At 35.6% G+C, this 18205-nt stretch overlaps 1 protein-coding gene across 4 annotated transcripts; it reads left to right on the forward strand.

The window, feature by feature from the left end:
• Positions 1-196: 196 nt before the first annotated feature.
• On the forward strand, positions 197-16904 carry LOC145057489 (binding protein). 4 transcript variants are annotated; one of them, XM_079005342.1, is made up of 39 exons: positions 197-463; positions 1183-1302; positions 1663-1726; positions 1815-2046; positions 2144-2290; positions 3322-3645; positions 3850-4072; positions 4174-4245; positions 4339-4764; positions 4902-5226; positions 5310-5741; positions 5830-5988; positions 6103-6252; positions 6387-6542; positions 6692-6733; positions 6877-7221; positions 7304-7477; positions 7588-7748; positions 7850-8165; positions 8323-8740; positions 8824-9346; positions 9409-9670; positions 9752-9943; positions 10020-10238; positions 10312-10488; positions 10578-11149; positions 11236-11449; positions 11562-11783; positions 12006-12482; positions 12921-13256; positions 13344-13793; positions 14099-14145; positions 14220-14313; positions 14413-14619; positions 14695-14820; positions 14906-15277; positions 15377-15608; positions 15700-16445; positions 16530-16904. In XM_079005342.1, exons 1-38 carry the CDS (start codon positions 411-413, stop codon positions 16404-16406), a joined length of 9768 nt encoding a protein of 3255 aa, XP_078861468.1. In that variant the 5' UTR covers positions 197-410; the 3' UTR covers positions 16407-16445; positions 16530-16904. The 4 variants fall into 4 exon arrangements, with proteins under 4 accessions (XP_078861468.1, XP_078861469.1, XP_078861467.1 ...); XM_079005343.1 differs by having other exon boundaries at positions 198-463; positions 1136-1302; positions 16525-16904; XM_079005341.1 differs by having other exon boundaries at positions 198-463; positions 16525-16904.
• The last annotated feature ends 1301 nt before the right edge of the window (positions 16905-18205 follow it).

Below are 18205 nucleotides of genomic sequence, written 5' to 3' on the forward strand. Positions count from 1 at the left end.
GGCTATTTTGTAAAAAAAAAAAAAGAATCATAGCTAAATCATAAATAAAGTTGGAATGTAGGAATTTAAGGAAGATTTCCCAAATGTAAAAGGGGCTACTAAACGTAAATAAAACAAAAAGGGTGTCCCGAATGAACAAGAGTAAAAACCAAAGGGTGCTTCTTGGAAATGCTATAATCTCGATCATCTTCAACCTCCACGATCGATCCTCTTCTTGTTTCTTGTTCCCTTTTCGTTAAATTCCTCACTAAGGTTTTTGTGAACAAGTGGAATTAATTACCTTGGAGAAGAAATCAGCATCAGATTACAGAATAAGACCATAATTTCAGTTAGATCTATTGAACGTCTACGTAGAAGAGGAATTTTGTCGAACAATTTCAGTTTTTTTCGATGGTTTCGCTACATAAGCGATGATCCGCAATCGGAAGGGCGGATTCTCGTCAACGAAGTTTCGGCGAATTAGGTATTTCGATGGATATCTTTGACAATTAAAAATCATAATTTCTCTATCTGCTATTTTGTTTGCCTATGTTAACCGGAAAGCTAACATGGGAGCACATAGCTAATCATCAATTTTCCGAAAGTAATATAAGCCAACACTGTCTGTACTATTTCATTTGTATTCTATGCGACTTAAGTAACAAAAGTTATGAAGTTAGCGAAAGGACGTCAATGCTGAATGTGTCTGTGTATCTGTATTTCTCAATATTGTTGACAGTTGATAGTATGATGCTCCTTTGCATAGTAAGCTAACTACCTTGATCGTATCACATATATTTGACAGCAATCACCCAACTATATATAGATGATTAGATACAGTGAAAGCAAAAGTAATGTTGAGATTGTGTGTCCAACAAGTTTATTCCATCATTATTTAGCTTCTCAGATTAAAGTATGAACTAGAATTAATACATAAATAGCATACCTGAGAGTGAAAAACTAATTTTACATTCCAAGAAAAACAAATGAATGCTTAAGCTCTGTGTGTGTATGTGTGGATTATAATTGCTGTTAGACCAGTTATTTGAACATTTTCTGTTCTATCATATTTTGTTTGCAAGAAAACCTGATCACTTATGTTGAATTAAACGAGTTATTTTGTTTTTGTTTTAATGTGGATTGTATTGTTTTGAAGTTTGATGGGTATAAGTCTTGATTGTGTATGAATATTGGCGGTGGAAGAATGAACATTGTAAGAGGTGTTGCTGGTCTTATTCGAAGGACATCTGGCTATGGTGGTGACTATAGTGTAGGGTCAGCGTCTCATAAGTTCCCTGTTCCATCTCCAAAAGTTAAATTCAGGTACTTTTTTTTGCTGATTTCAAGAAAGTGATTAGGTATTATCATATAGTCAACAGCTGTTACATTTGTAGTGTTTCTGTTGTCTACCTTACGTGTAAAGGCTGGGACTACTGATGTGTGTTAGATGATTATATCTAGTGTTGTTATTTGTAAATACAGAAGTTTTACATGTATTAAATAACTGATACATTTGTGGAGCATTGTTTCTTCTATGCATTGTCCTAAATAGAGTTGCTTTTTTTCATCTATAAACGAAAAATATATGTTATTAGGTAAAAATGCAGTCTAATTGCTTGTTCTTTTTTTATTTCTTGAGTACATGCAGAGTTTTTAAGACTTCCAGTTTTGTTTTCTTTTCAGTGATATTGGTGATGAGGCAATTTTATCTGCACTATGGGAGAGATATCAAAGTGTCTCTGAAAAGGTATTGTGATGTCACTGCATAAACTATTTATCGATTAAAATTGAAGTTTGTCATACATCATTTAACATTGACTTGTCTTAATTTCCAGGCAGAAATACACAAGGCTTTTCATATATTTCTTAAACAATTTTTTGTAATATACAAGAATTGGGAGCCATTAGATTTAGATAATTCCACAGAAGCTGCTTTGGGTGTTGCATCTGGGGAGGAGTCTGAAAATCCTGATGAGGTTATCATTGGCTGTTCTACTGCACATCCTGCTGAAATCATAGTGATCTTGATAGAAGAAGTTACAAATATAACAGCTATGGTCACTGAATGTAAGTTAACCTATTTTTCACTTTTTAATCTTCATTGGCTTATATTTCCTGCATGAAATTATTTCAATAAACATAAATGATTTGCCTTCATTGACAGGCATATCAGGTTCTTCAAGTAACTTGGTCATTACACCTGAAGGTTTTCGTGTCTTAAAATGTTTGACTATCATGACCCGGTCAATGCATAACTGTAAAGTTTTGGGCTATTATGGTGGTATTCAAAAGCTGACAGCACTAATGAAAGGTATATTTCAGGCTATAATATTTTTTGCTTTTTTTTGTCTGAAATTGTTTGTGATATGTTTTGTCTGTTTAATCAATAATCTTCCAGATTTGTTCAGAACCTAACGAATAGTGTCTTTGATTCGATCTACAGATCCTAATGTTCTCTTTTAGCCATTAGCTTTTTGACTAAGATATTGTGTAGTTTTTAATGCTCAGATTGTCGTCTTGTATGCTGTAATTGACCAATGAGGTTTGCCAACAAAAGATTTATTGCTTTAGGAGATCTGTGTTTGTATTTTTAAAGGACTATTTGTAGGCTTATGGGAATAATGGGATTCATATGACTATGATGAAACCTTTTCTTTAGGCCAAGATGCTATCTATTTGTATTTGTATTGCCTTAGATATCATCGATCACTTGCCTTTGTTAGTTGGATGTAAAGATTGCCTTCCTTAATATCATTCTTTAGAAAGAACTCAAGAAGTATACACAAAACTCCCACTAGGTTAATTGTTGAGGAAGGTACATCTAATGAATGTTGACAATGCTCTTATATGGTCTTAGACTATCCCCTAATCCCCTAGAGTAATTGAGGAGTTCAGAAGATTATTTAATGCTCTTGAGGTATCACTAGGGTTGTCCAATCGAATCTTGATGACATTATTATCACTTAAAATGATATTTTTTGGGGTTTCAGAGTTCAAGCACTTTCTATAGAAAACACAAATAGATTTTATTTGCAACTAGTTAGGTATCATTAACATCTTTCCTCCCACTTGAGGAGTGTTAGATATAGTATTTAACTATTTATAGAACATGGCTACATGAGATCTTTACGTTATTAAATTAAATTTCCTATTTAGGTTGTATCCTATTTATAAAATGCAGGCCTAATCTCATAATAGAAACAAAAACCTAAAACATTTACCAGATCTGATTACTACACACTTGCATTTCTGTATATGAAGTAGACAATGCAAACTTGTATATGTCATTGTGTTCTTGTATTTATTCTTTTCTAGCATTTAACATTGCAATATTTGTTTCAGCTGCTGTTGTCCAATTGAAAACCATTGCTGGCGCGCTTTCAGCTGATGAAACTTTATCGAGTTCTAATGTACAAAAGGCTGGTGTTTTACAAAAAATACTTGTACATGTGGTTTCAATTTTATGCGGGTTTATCAATTTACAGCTAGATATATATGGAAAAGCTCAGATAGATGTTGACAACTTGGAGGATAGTATTGAAAAGATGGCCACAACTCCAGAACCTTTCATTGATTCAAGAGATCCTCTTTCTGAAAAAAGATTGCAGTGGCATCAGAAGGCAGTCATATCAGTGATGGAAGCTGGTGGTCTTAATTGGTTAGTAGGTAAGGTATGCATCTTCAGATTTACTTTCTGTTGAGAACTAAACACATTTGAATATCTGAGATAAATAAAAATGGGCTATTTATTGGTCACTTTCATTCTTTCCTAGATTTATTGGTTTCCATGAATCTTTTTTGTTTGCCTGTTTGCACTTTAAATTAGGCTTTTTGTATAAAGGGAGCTAATCTTTTTAATGGTGTTTTCAGAGCTGTTGCGGGTGATTAGACGATTAAGTTTAAAAGAACAATGGACAGATTCGTCTCTTCAGTATATGACTTTAAGGACTCTTCAGTTGGCATTGACTGATAACCCACGTGGTCAAAATCATTTTCGGAGCATTGGGGGCCTTGAGGTGTTGTTGGATGGTTTGGGAGTTCCATCATTTAACTCTTTAAGTTCAAGGAATTCATCTTCTTCTGATCATGGAAGGTAACATATCCATTGTCTTTTTGTGTTTTTAGTTGGATATCTTCTTCATTGATAGTTTTATGTTTTGTTGACATGACTTTTTGGTTCACATTGTTTTTTAGTGGAGATGGAAATCGTTTAATGTGGGTTTTGCAGCTCCATGTTCTTTCTTTGGAGGTCCTCAGAGAAGCTGTGTATCCTTTCATTTATGCCCATTTTTTTATATCAGTGAAAAATAGAAATCACTTCGTTATACTGTTGATTTGATGCACTTAACCATGTTACAGTTTTGGCAACTTGAACAATTTGCAATTTCTATGTGAAAATGGAAGAGTGCACAAATTTGCAAATAGCTTTTGTTTGCCAGCATTTGTGTTTCAAGAATTCATGCAACAAAGAAGCAACTCATCGGTGGAGGATGATTTGAAAGCCAATATTCAGAGTACAGGAATAACAGAAAGTTCTTCGTCTGTGAATAAACCTAGTTGTCAATATTGGAGTAATTATACTGTTAATTTGAGCAAAACCCTCTATTCCTTTATCATCCCATTAGAGGATTTAAGATCACATCAAGTGCAATCGGGTCGTAGTACTTTTCCATTTTCCTCTGTCTATGGGGAACTTTCAATAAAGTTCATGATGAGGGTTCTTCTAACTGTATTTCCAAGCATCAAGGCCTTTTCAAATCAAAATGAGCTTCCTAGCCACTTAAGGTGAATCATTTTCTCACAACTATTCTTTTCATATTCTTTTCACATTAACATTTAACTTTTTTTTTTATTGTTTGCCGAGGCTTTGGTCTCCTCCAAAAAAAAAACATTTAACTTTTTTCGTCTTCATTTGATTGCAGAATATTTCTGTATTCGCTGCAGCATTATGTGCTATTTGTATTTAGGAAGATTCTAGTTTTATCCCCCTCATCACTGGATGTATTTCGGTCAGAAGGGGTGTGGGATTTTATCTTTTCAGAGCACTTCTATTTTGGAAGTGGTTCAAAAGTAATTCCTGAAGCTTATTTTAACTACAGTGATGATCGCCCATGGAGCACTGAGCCTTTTACTCGTTCAAGATCCACTAACAATCGAGTACCAAGCTATGAAACTGATATCCTTCAAACAAATGTAATTTCTGTTGTGGAATTTGCTGCAACACTGGATGCAACTTCACATAATATGGTAAGTTCCTTCTCTTTTTTCTCCTGACAACTTATTTTATCAGATAGTATTGCTTATGCATCTAATTGTTTTTGTTATGGCAGCCTGAATGTTCTGTGCTGTTAGATGCCCTGGAACTGTTTGCTTGTAATCCTGAGGTTACCACTGGTCTAGCAAAGTGTCTACTCCACATTTTGCAGCTTGCACCTGAGAAAACATTTACTTCTTTTAAGACACTTGATGCAATTCCTCGTGTGGTCAAAGTTACTTGTATTCAAGCTCAAGAATCCAAAAAACCTGAAAGTAAAAGGAGTAGTTCACAAATTTCAAAGAAATCAAAGTCACCAGAGAATGTTCGTGGTTGGCGGGATAGTATGGAAGCTTGCATGCAGCTTTTTGCAGAGTTCTTTTCGGTTACTGAAGAAGCAAAGTTTTTGGTTTTGAATAGTTCTACTTGTATCGATTGTTTGTTTGATCTTTTCTGGGAAGAATGTTTGAGAAGTTCCATGCTTTCTTATATCTTTGCCCTCATGAAGGTATACTTTCTAGTTTCTTCTTCTCTTTATTCTATATACATATGTGTGTTTGCGTATCAATGCCTTTTTTTGTATTCGACTTTGGCAGATCATTCCATCTTCTGAAGAAGACCAAAAGGCAAAGTTATACTTATGTTCCAAATACTTGGAAACCTTTACACATCTCAAAGAAAGGGAGAAAAACTTTGCAAAACTATCAATTGATCTACTGGTTGGGATGAGAGACATGCTTGTGAAAGACCGGATGGTATATTTTCTTGATATGTATTTCATAATTTTGTATATGATTATACATTGTGGTGTAGTCAAAAGTCAAAACGAGTCTTACTTTTTTTTTTCTTTTTCTTTTATATATTTGCAGTACTTCCAGACTTTGTTCCGTGATGGTGAGTGTTTTCTTCATGTTGTATCTTTATTGCATGGGTATGCTGAAGATGATGAGGGTGAAAAACTGGTTTTAAATGTTCTTCAAACTCTAACCTCTCTGCTTACGGGTAATGATGCCTCCAAGGTACTAGATTCATTTTTTTTTTCTTATTTGTTGTGTAGGATTTACTGCTCCTTGCAATTTTGTGTCTTGTTTAATAAGCTTATTTTGGTTTCTAAATTCTAATAAAACATTATTGACACCTGAATTTTGTGTAGACTGCTTTCCGAGCTCTTGTTGGAAAAGGTTATCGGACACTGCAAAGTTTGCTGTTGGACTTCTGCCACCGAAGACCCAATGCAGGTCTTTTAACTGCTCTACTTGATATGCTTGTTGATGGAAAGTTTGATCTCAAAAAAAATCCTGTTATGAGGGTAAGTTTGGTATTAAGTAACCTTCTGAATGAGACTAAATGACCATTTTACCCTTACCATTAAGTAAAAAAGAAACAGTCCCCTAAGTCCATAAGTTTTTTTTTTCTTTGTGTTTCATGAGCTGATATTTTTCCTTTTTTTGGTATCAGAATGAAGATGTTATCTTGCTTTATCTGAGTGTATTGCAGAAGGTTGGTTAATCATCTTCCACTTTATATCTCTATTTTGTTATCTTGGTCTCCTTTGAAGCTAGCAAATTAGCAATGATTCTTTTTTATAATGATTACGCATAAATCATTCTGAATCTTTACTGTTCCATCTTAAAACTGGGCAGAGCAGTGACTCGATGCGAAATGAAGGGCTGAACATGTTTCTTCATCTACTGAGAGATTCCATATCAAATAGAGCTTCATGTGTCCGAGTGGGAACACTTAGTTTTCTTCTTGACTGGTTTCCTTGTGAAGATAATGACAGTGTTGTCCTCAAAATTGGGCAGTTAATTCAGGTCACTGGTGGACATAGTGTATCTGGGAAAGAAATTCGCAAAATATTTGCTCTACTTCGAAGTGAGAGAGTGGGGACCCGCCAGCAGTACTGCTCATTATTATTAACCAATATTTCATCTATGCTAAATGAAAAGGGACCCACAGCCTTCTTTAACTTTGATGGAAATGATTCTGTAAGTTTGGTTGCATTTAATTGACTGATCAGATGGGTATTTGTTTTTATTTATCTGCATACTCAGTTTTTTTTTCTTGCAGGGAATAATAATCAACACGCCACTGCAGTTACCTCTTTATAAAGGATATTCTTTTTCTTGTTGGCTTCGTGTAGAAAGCTTTCCTACAAATGGAACAATGGGGCTTTTTAGTTTTCTTTCGGATAGTAGAAGAGGATGCTTGGCTGTCCTTGCAAAGGATAGGCTTATTTTTGAGGTAGAATGATATGTTTTTATAAGAGACTATATATATATATATATATATATATATATATGTATATTTTGTTTTCTAGCACATTTTAATTGTGTTTTGTTTATTGTTTGCAGTCAAGATATCAGAAGCAACAGTGTGTTTCATTTCCTCTCAATCTTGTTGGTAAAAAATGGCATTTTCTGTGCCTAACTCACAGTATTGGCAGAGCTTTCTCAGGAGGGAGTCTAGTAAAATGTTATCTGGATGGAGCTCTTGTTTCATCAGAAAAATGCAGGTCTGAACCATTTGGTTTTAAGAAGAATTTTATGATTTTGTTCTATTACTAACTTTTAGTAAATAAATAATTGCTTGTCTTTTTTATGTTTATTTGCTCAGCTATCCCAAAGTCAATGAACCGTTGACCGGTTGCATGATAGGAGCACCGATTAATTTGCTTTCTTATGAAGAAGATATCACTTCCTCTTCCAGCAAAGAATCATCTCCATTTTTTGGTCAAATCGGTCCAGTTTATCTCTTCAATGATGCCATCACTCCTGAACAAGTGCAGGGAATCAATTTCCTAGGCCCAAACTATATGTACTCTTTTCTTGATAATGAACTTACAGTGTCTGCTGATAACCAACTGCCCAGTGGGGTTCTTGATGCCAAAGATGGTCTGGCTTCCAAGATTATATTTGGACTCAATGCACAGGTTTTCCTTACAAGTTTCCCTGATAATATACATGAAAATTTTCTTTTCTCTTACAGTCTGCTGTTAAAAGCTAGTCAATTAAAGAAGGGCAAAATTTTCTATTCTCTTACATTGCTTATGGCCATTAAAGAATTCTTACGTTTGTTCTCATTTTCAGGCTAGTAATCGCAGGGCGTTATTTAATGTTTCATCTTTGCTGGATCATGCGGTTGACAAGAGTTCATTTGAGGCAACTGTTAAAAATGGGACTCAACTATGCTCTCGCCGATTGTTGCAACAGATTATCTACTGTGCTGGGGGCGTTTCTGTCTTTTTCCCTCTCTTCACCCGCATCGATTTGTACGAGAATGACAGTCAGAATCTGCTGACACCTATAACTAAAGAGCGCATAACTGCTGAAATCATTGAGCTTATTGCCTCTGTTCTAGATGAAAACCTCTCAAATCAACAGCAAATGCTCAATCTTTCTGGATTTTCGGTTCTTGGTTTTCTGTTGCAGTCACTCCCTTCCCAACAACTTAATATGGATACCTTATCGGCTCTCAAACATATGCTAAATGTCATCTCAAATTGTGGTTGGTAACTCTTGAGATTTCTTGGTGTAGTCTTTTTAAAATATTCTCATGGAATAATTGTTTATTTATTAATCGTCATACAGGCTTGGCTGAAGTCCTTGTGGAGGATGCAATATCGCATGTATTTCTCAATCCTTTCATCTGGGTATATGCAGCCTACAACGTGCAAAGAGAACTATACATGTTTCTCATTCAGCAATTCGATAATGATCCAAGGCTTCTAAAATCTTTATGTCGTTTTCCACGTGTTCTTGATATAATCCACCAGTTTTACTGGGATAAAATGCCTTCTCCCATTGCTGGAAGCAAACCTCTCTTGCAGCCTATAACCAACAAAGATTTTGGAGAGAGACCCAACAAAGAAGAAATACAAAAAATCCGGCTGCTTTTACTGAGTATTGGTGAAATGAGTCTTAAGGAGCATATTGCAGTGTCGGATATTGAATCGCTTGTATCCTTTTTTGAGACAAGTCAAGACATGGCATGCATTGAGGACATTTTACATATGATTATCCGAGCTCTTTCTCAAAAATCACTGCTTGCATCTTTTCTTGAGCAAGTCACTGTAGTTGGTGGCTGTCGTCTTTTTGTCAATCTGCTTCAAAGGTATGTTTCTCTTGTGTTTAAAACATGGCCAATCCTATTTTGATTTGTTTTATTTATTGTAGGGGCTATGAACCAATCCGATTGCTCGGTTTGCAATTCCTGGGAAGACTTTTGGTTGGCATCCCATCTGAGAAAAAGGAGTCAAAATTCTTTACTTTAGCCATGGGAAGATCAAAGACTCTTTTAGAAGGCCCCAAGAGAATCGAGTTAAGGCTGCCGCCCATTTTCTCTGCCATGTCAGACAGGCTGTTCCGATTTCCTCAGACAGATCTTCTTTGTGCAACTTTTTTCGATGTTCTTCTCGGTGGTGCTAGCCCGAAACAGGTGATGTCCCTTGTGGGGATAGTTTTGTCATTCTACTTTTATAAGGCTGTAGTTAACTGAAACACTCTAATGATTTTGCAGGTTATACAGAGACATAATCAGCCTGAGAAGCAAAGAAACAAAGGAACCAACGTGCAGTTCTTCCTACCTCAAATATTGGTTCTCATTTTCAAATTTCTGTCTAACTGTGAGGATGCAAATTCAAGAATAAAAATACTTGAAGATTTGCTTGAATTGCTAGATTCAAATACCTCTAACATTGAGGCACTTATGGTAAGAGGTTCAAAGAGCATTATTCTTACCACTTTTTTACTGCAAATCTTAAGATAACTCAAAAAAAAATTTATAGGAAAATGGATGGCAAGCATGGTTAGTTGCTTCCATGAAGCTTGATGTGTTGAAAACCTACAAAATGAAACCACAACGTGATGGTGACCCTGAATTAGTTGAGCAGAACCATGTGAAGACCTTATTTTCTCTAGTTCTATGTCACTACATACAGTCATCAAAAGGTGGATGGCAACCTCTGGAAGAGACTGTGAATTTTCTCCTGATGCAATATGAACATGTATGCTGTTCCCTTTACTTGTCACACAATCTTTCTAGTTTCATTTTGGATTTATATTTCTAACTTTATACAGGGTGGCAAGTCGTATTGGTATCTGCTACGTGATATATATGAGGATTTGATGAAGCGTCTTGTGGACTTATCTTCTAGAGAAAATATCCTTTCCTCACAGCCATGTCGTGACAATACATTGTACCTTCTGAAACTAGTTGATGAGCTGCTGATCTCTGAACTTGATAACAAGCTTCCAGTATGTTCCTTTAATATCTTTTTGGTTGGCTTCTTTGACTCTGTAATTTACGTGGTATGGCATGTTCTTTGACTCTTATTCTATTGCAGTTTCCAGCATGTGGCTATGATTTCTCTCCTGAACACATTCGGTTGGAAAATGATAGAGATCTTGTTTCTGCTTTGTACGAGGCCCTTCAGGGAGATGGTCATGATCATATCTCAAAGGCTCACAAGCAGTCTGTCTCTAATCAAATTGAAAAGATGGATGAATCATGGTGGAATCTGTATGACAATTTATGGGTTGTGATTAGTGAAATGCATGGGAAAGGGCCAAGCAGGTTGTTACCAAAATCATCATCATCTGTAGGGCCATCTTTTGGTCAAAGAGCACGTGGTTTGGTCGAGTCACTTAACATTCCTGCTGCAGAAATGGCTGCGGTTGTTGTGTCAGGAGGACTCACAAATGCACTCAGTGGGAAACCAAACAAAGTAATCGATAAAGCCATGCTGTTAAGGTCTGAAAAGTGTTCAAGAATTGCTTTTCGACTTATGATTGTTTATCTATGCAAATCTTCTCTTGAAAGAGCTTCACGATGCGTCCAACAGTTTATTCCCATACTGCCCTGTATCCTCTCTGCTGATGATGAGCAAAGCAAAAGTCGACTACAAGTTTTTATCTGGTATTGCCTTTTCTTTTTCTTTTGAAGTTTCTTTCATAAGTGTAAGTGTTGGTGAATGTGAGATTATAAGCTTTTCTTTCACATAGGGCATTGCTTGCTGTTAGATCCCAGTTTGGGATGTTGGATGATGGTGCTCGGTTTCATGTCATTGCTCATTTGATCCGTGAAGCAGTTGACTGTGGGAAGCTGATGTTGGCAACCAGTATTGTTGGAAGAGATGATTTATTGGATACAAGCAGTGTCTCAAAGGAATCCGGAACAATCCAGAACTTGATACAAAAGGATCGCGTGCGTATTGCGGTGTGTCTTATTATTGCTACTTCCGTTTTAATTCACATTAATTACTTTCCATTCTGTCTTAGTTTGAATACCAATGGAATCTTATTAAATCCAATGATTATGCGATTTTCAGGTTTCAGATGAGGTTAAATATTTAAGAAATAGCCGTGCCGAGCAAACAAAACAAGTTGCTGAGTTTCGTGTTAGAATGAATGAAATTATATCTTCTGATTTGAATCAATGGAGAGCTTTTGAAGATGATATACGCAGTAGCTTAAATTCTATTCTTGCCTCAGATGACAGCAGAAGAGCTTCCTTCCAGCTTGCTCATGATGAGGAGCAACAAGTCACTGCTGTAAGCTTAAAGCTTTATCTTGGCTATTCCTGTGTTTGCTTGTGATTATGATTGCCATTTTCCAGATTCTGCTGTTGACAAGTCATACATGTTGTTGCAACACTGTTTTCACACAATAAACAGACTTAAAAATAATGCAAAGCTAATTATATCTTTAAAATTATGGCAAGTTTTTAATGTTGTTGTAGCACTGTTCTCACACAAAAGCCAAACTTGTAACAGGAAAATTGGATACACATACTTCGCACTCTGATAGATGAAAGAGGTCCATGGTCAGCTAATCCATTCCCCAACAAAATTGTTACACACTGGAAGCTTGACAAGACAGAAGACAGATGGAGGCGTAGGCAGAAGTTAAGACAAAATTATCATTTTAATGAAAAGCTTTGTCATCCTCCTTCAACTGTTCCTACCAATGGGACTATTCCTGCTCCACTCGAAACAAAGTCAGGGTTTGCAGCTCACATTCCACAGCAAATGAAACAGTTCTTGCTTAAAGGGATTCGAAGGATTACAGATGAAAGTTTTTTGGAATCTGTAGAACTTGATGCTGAAATCAGTGAGCAGAAGGCTTCCACCAGTGAAGATGTACTGGAGAGACAGAACTCAGAGGCTCCAAAAGAGGAAAGTGAGCAGCAGAGGGATTTTCATGACAGGAAAGACCATTCCTCTACTACTACTAGCTCAATAGAGTCGGAGGTATGTCTCCTAATTATATGAAAACTTGTTAAATAAATAAATAAATAAATAATCAGAAGAGAGATTAATGAGAAACCATTTTTTTTTCGTGAGAAACTGTGAGGATTAATCTGATCAATTCATTCAGTAAGGGCATGATTATCAAATATGATGTCAAGCTTGTAACCAAATAAAGTTTGTTGGAAAAAAACAAACCCACCAACCACAAATTGACATGTGGCTTTTGTTAAATAGATAAAGTGTAGCTGAATGTCAGCATATTTACAATTATGCCATTGCGTCTAACTCCTAATAACATCATTTTTCCAATGAATTTCGATCAAATCAATGGATCAGATTAGTCATCACAAAAAAAAAAAGGTTCTCTCCAGATTTTAAGCCTAAATAATCATATACCATATGTATATCTTCATACCTTTGACTTTGATCAACTGCCAGGTGCTCATGTCTGTTCCATGTGTACTTGTTACACCAAAAAGGAAACTAGCAGGTCGTTTGGCTGTGATGAAGAAGTTTCTACATTTTTTTGGGGAGTTCTTGGTTGAAGGCACAGGTGGATCATCTGTTTTTAGAAATATTCAAGCATCGGGTGGTTTTGATTCAAATAGAAGCGATAATTTAGCAGCACAAAAGCAAAAGTTCATGAAATGGCCACTTAATTTAGATTTAACATCCGAGGGGGAAGCCTCTGATAACATAAATGCAGTTCTTGGTAATCTTCTTCAGAAGCAATCTGAAAACATCAAGCGCCATAGAAGATGGGAAATTGGCAAGGTTCTTTTTTTCTTTTCTTTTATAAATCAATAATGTTTCCTCCTTTTCAAATTCATTTCCCTTAAATATTTGGTTTTTTAATAATAGATAAAGGCTGTCCACTGGACTCGCTATTTGCTCAGATACACTGCCATAGAGATTTACTTCAACGATTCAACCGCTCCAATATTTTTTAATTTTGCATCAAATAAAGAAGCCAAAGATGTTGGAAGCTTGATAGTTTCCACTAAAAATGAATCTGTTTCTCCAAAGGGGTACAGAGACAAATCTGGAGTTATTTCCTTCATTGATAGACGTGTTTCATTGGAGCTTGCTGAAACTGCAAGAGAAAGCTGGAGGAGAAGAGACATTACAAACTTTGAATATTTAATGCTTCTCAATACCCTTTCGGGCAGATCATATAATGACTTGACTCAGTATCCTGTGTTTCCTTGGGTAGTGGCAGATTATTCATCTGACAAACTTGATTTTAGCAAGTCCTCTACTTTTCGTGATCTTTCAAAGCCTGTTGGAGCACTGGATCAAAAACGGTTTGAGGTTATTTAATTAAACTTTCTGTATGAATTTAAAAAAGGGCAAACCACGGAGAATGGCAATGTACTTTAATATACTACTTACCCATAATAACAATGTTCTTATATATCTTTGCCTACAATAGCATTGTACAACATGTTCTTTACACTTTATTTGTTACATAGTGATATTATCAATAAAGAAATGTAATGAGTAAAGGATTGCAAGTACATTGCTACTATATGTAAAGAAATACATGCATTTGCCCATTTAAAAATATTGTCTTGATCAGAAGTTTGCTAAGGGTACTTGTTTGGCTATTGTTTCAGGTTTTTGAAGATAGATACCGTAACTTCTCTGACCCTGATATCCCCAGGTAATTCTTTTAGTGATCTTGACCTATATATATATATATATAAAATTAGTAACATGCTTAATATTATCTTGCAGTTTCTTTTATGGATCTCATTACTCAAGCATGGGTATTGTGCTATATTATCTCCTTAGGTTAGAGCCTTTTACAGGCCTCCACCGTACATTGCAGGTAATACTTATTTGTGTGTGTGTGTGTTTTTTTTCTTCCATAAAGTAAGTAGTAGAATTTTGATCAAAGTAAGATAAGATGTGTGTTATTGTTTTATAGGGTGGTAAATTTGACCATGCAGACCGACTTTTTCAAAGTATTGAGAGCACATATCGGAACTGCCTTTCTAATACAAGTGATGTGAAGGAGTTGGTGCCTGAATTCTATTACATGTCAGACTTTCTTGTTAACTCAAACTCTTACCATTTTGGAGTGAAACAAGATGGTGAACCTTTGAATGATGTTGGCCTCCCTCCTTGGGCCAAGGTATGTATGTATTTCATGCTTCTCTCAAGTAAATGGTAGATATCTTTTTGTTCATTATAACTGTTTTTGGCTCAGGGATCACCTGAAGAATTCATTAGTATAAACAGAGAAGCACTAGAAAGTGAATATGTTAGTTCAAATCTCCACCACTGGATTGATTTAATCTTTGGCTACAAACAACGTGGAAAACCAGCAGTTGAGGTTAACTTTAAAAAAAAACTTCAACAATTCATTACAAGTTTTTGGTTGTTGGTGCATATTTTAATAATTTATAATAATATAACAGGCAGCAAATATCTTCTATTATTTAACATACGAAGGTGCTGCTGATTTAGAAACAATGGACGACGAGTTACAAAGGGCAGCCATTGAAGACCAGATTGCTAATTTCGGCCAAACCCCGATTCAAATCTTCCGGAAGAAACATCCTCGAAGGGGCCCACCAATCCCAATCGCCCACCCTCTACGATTTGCCCCTTCTTCCATTACTTTATCCTCGATAGTTTCTAGTACAAGTACACATCCTTCAGCCGTGTTGTATGTGGGTATATCAGAGTCACATGTTGTCCTTGTGAATCAGGGACTCTCCATGTCAGTCAAACTATGGTTGACCACCCAATTGGCATCTGGCGGGAACTTCACCTTTTCTAGCTCACAGGTTGGTTGGTTTCATTCATTCGTTCATGATGATATATATGATAATTGGTGTATTTTATTTTTTTATAAAATGTTGGTTTTGTATATATATTTTTTTCAGGATCCTTACTTTGCGATTGGTGCTGATGTGGTTTCGCCTCGTAGAATTGGTAGCCCTTTGGCTGAAAATATTGAACTTGGAGCACAATGTTTTACAACAATGCAGACGCCATCTGGCAATTTTCTTGTTTCATGTGGCAACTGGGAAAACAGCTTTCAGCTCATTTCCCTTAATGATGGACGATTGGTGCAGAGTGTCAGACAGCATAAAGATGTTGTTAGCTGTGTTTACGGTAAGAGATAGCAACCTACTTTCATTTCTTTTTTGTAAAAAAGAAAAAAAATCTCATTATATTAAAAAAAAAAAAAAAAAAAATCCTACAGTCACATCGGATGGCAGCATCTTAGCAACAGGCAGCTACGACACAACCGTGATGATTTGGGAGGTTTTACGAATGCGGACCCGCGGGATCCCAAGCGACACCTCCCACCGCAAAGACCACGTCATCGCCGACACACCATTCCACATCCTATGTGGACACGATGACGTCATCACATGTGTATACGCGAGCACAGAGCTGGACATAGTGATCAGCGGATCAAAAGATGGGACGTGCGTATTCCACACCCTCCGGAAAGGCAGATACCTGCGGTCCCTCCAACACCCGTCGGGGTGCCAGGTGTCAAAACTGGTGGCATCAAGGCACGGAAGGATCTTGCTTTATGCTGAGGATGATTTGAGTTTGCATCTTTATTCGATTAACGGGAAGCATCTGAATTCATGCGAGTCAAACGGGAGGTTGAACTGTATCGAGTTGAGTGGGTGTGGTGAGTTTGTGGTGTGTGGGGGGGATCAGGGACAGATTGTGGTGAGGCTGATGAGGTCGCTTGAGATAGTTGGGAGGTATAGTGGTGCTGGAAAGATCATTACTTGTTTGACTGTGACACAGGAGGAGTGTGTGTTGGCTGGGACTAAGGATGGGAGTTTACTTTTGTATTCCATTCAGAATCCCCAGCTTCGTAGGACCACTGTTTCCAGGACTTTAATTAAAGCCAGACCTACTACACCTACACCTACTTCTGGGACCTGATTTCATGCACGTTCATACCTTTAGTTGACTTCACTTCAGGTATTTTAAAAAAAAAAAAAATGATTAGGAAGATATGTTAAGTATTTTGCTGACGTTATTACATATGTGTATTTTATAGTGCAGATTATGATATAACCGATCCCTTTACATGATGACATTACCAAGATGTACAACAATACACAGACAGTAGTACCCTATATAAATATTCGTGCATTTTCCCCCTTTCAATACTCCCAAGGAAAACGGTGAAACTATGGGTTGACACATTCTAACACACACTAATTCATGTACATTATATGTGGCCTTTTTTTTTTTTTTTTTTTTTTTTTTTTTAATAAACTTATATGTATTACACATAATGAATTAATCATGATAAATGTAACCATAGATGTGTTGATCCCTTTGTACATATGAGATCAACTCCTTTCTTGTTATTGTTAGTTATAACTTATAATGGCGATCCCCATTTTCAGGGGTTTATAAATATTTTTTTTCATCTCATGCTTTGTACTTGTAGTGTTAACAAAGCAAAATCATTACAACCTTTTAATAAAACAATTAAGAGATTGTATATACTAAAGTAAAAATATACTTTATGCGAATTTCAACATTGTTCACCCAGTTGTAATAAAAAAAAATTTAGCTGACTTGATTCATCCAAGTATCCCACGGGCTACAAGGGCAAGATGACTTTCCTTCACTTTTACTCACTAGCAATCTTCTTGAATCATTTTTTTTTGTTCATACCACAAGTTACAACCTATAGCAACAATATAATTGGTTATTTGCTTAAGTTTAGAATGGTCACATAATCTCATACCTAAAATGGGTACGATTGTGTCCTATTTTTGTTTGGGATCATAAACAAGAAAATGAGTATCTTCTATGTCGCCTTCAAACTCGCCATCTACCTCTCTTGTGACTTAAACCAATGAGTAGAATTCTTTATTGGTATAACCTCATCATCATCTTTATGGTTTATTGATAAGTCTGAGATGACTGAGTATATATCATCTTCACATGTATCACTATATGTATCCATTTCTTTGACTTTCTTCCTCAATCCACTCAATAATTGGTTATTTGTGGCGGCGAGCAGAAACAATGTTATTAGATACCTCAAGAAAGCCCGACCAAAACCACACAGTGTGATCAGTGTATACTTTGATTCTAGAATCATTACCATATCATAGTTAGAAAATTGCTAGCTTTTCAAAAGTATGTAAAAACTATATGAGTATACGTGTGAATAATTTGTGTATAGCATTTTCTCAAAAATTTTATTAAGAATTGCAGGTGCTCTATATTATTATGAAAAGAAAGCTCAATTATTCTAAAGAAAAACGTTGATTAAAATCATGTTAGTCATTACAACGCCTGTTGGTCATTCAAGAAATAATTTAATATGACTTTTCAAAAAAAGAGAAAGATGAATAATAAGAGAGCTATAGTCAAAAACTCTATTATGATTCCGACCATTGAAGACAAAAACAAAGAAAAAAAATACTCAAGGAAGAGTTATTTATGAAGAAAAATTCGGTAAGCTTTCGATTATCATCATGTTTTATTTTTCTCCTGTATTTATTTCTAAATCAATATCATTTTTATTATTAAAACCTCATTTAAATATCAATTTAGTATTCATTTAAAATACATCATTAAAATATCAAGTTAACATTAATTTAAATATCTTGTTTAGCATTAATGAGATATATATATATATATATATATATATATATATATATATATATATATATATATATATATAATTTGATTATTACATATATTAACATATTATT

Source organism: Lactuca serriola, chromosome 6 (assembly GCF_051521515.1).
Source record: "Lactuca serriola cultivar US96UC23 chromosome 6, Lser_US96UC23_V15, whole genome shotgun sequence".
NCBI classification, from domain to species: Eukaryota; Viridiplantae; Streptophyta; class Magnoliopsida; order Asterales; family Asteraceae; genus Lactuca; species Lactuca serriola.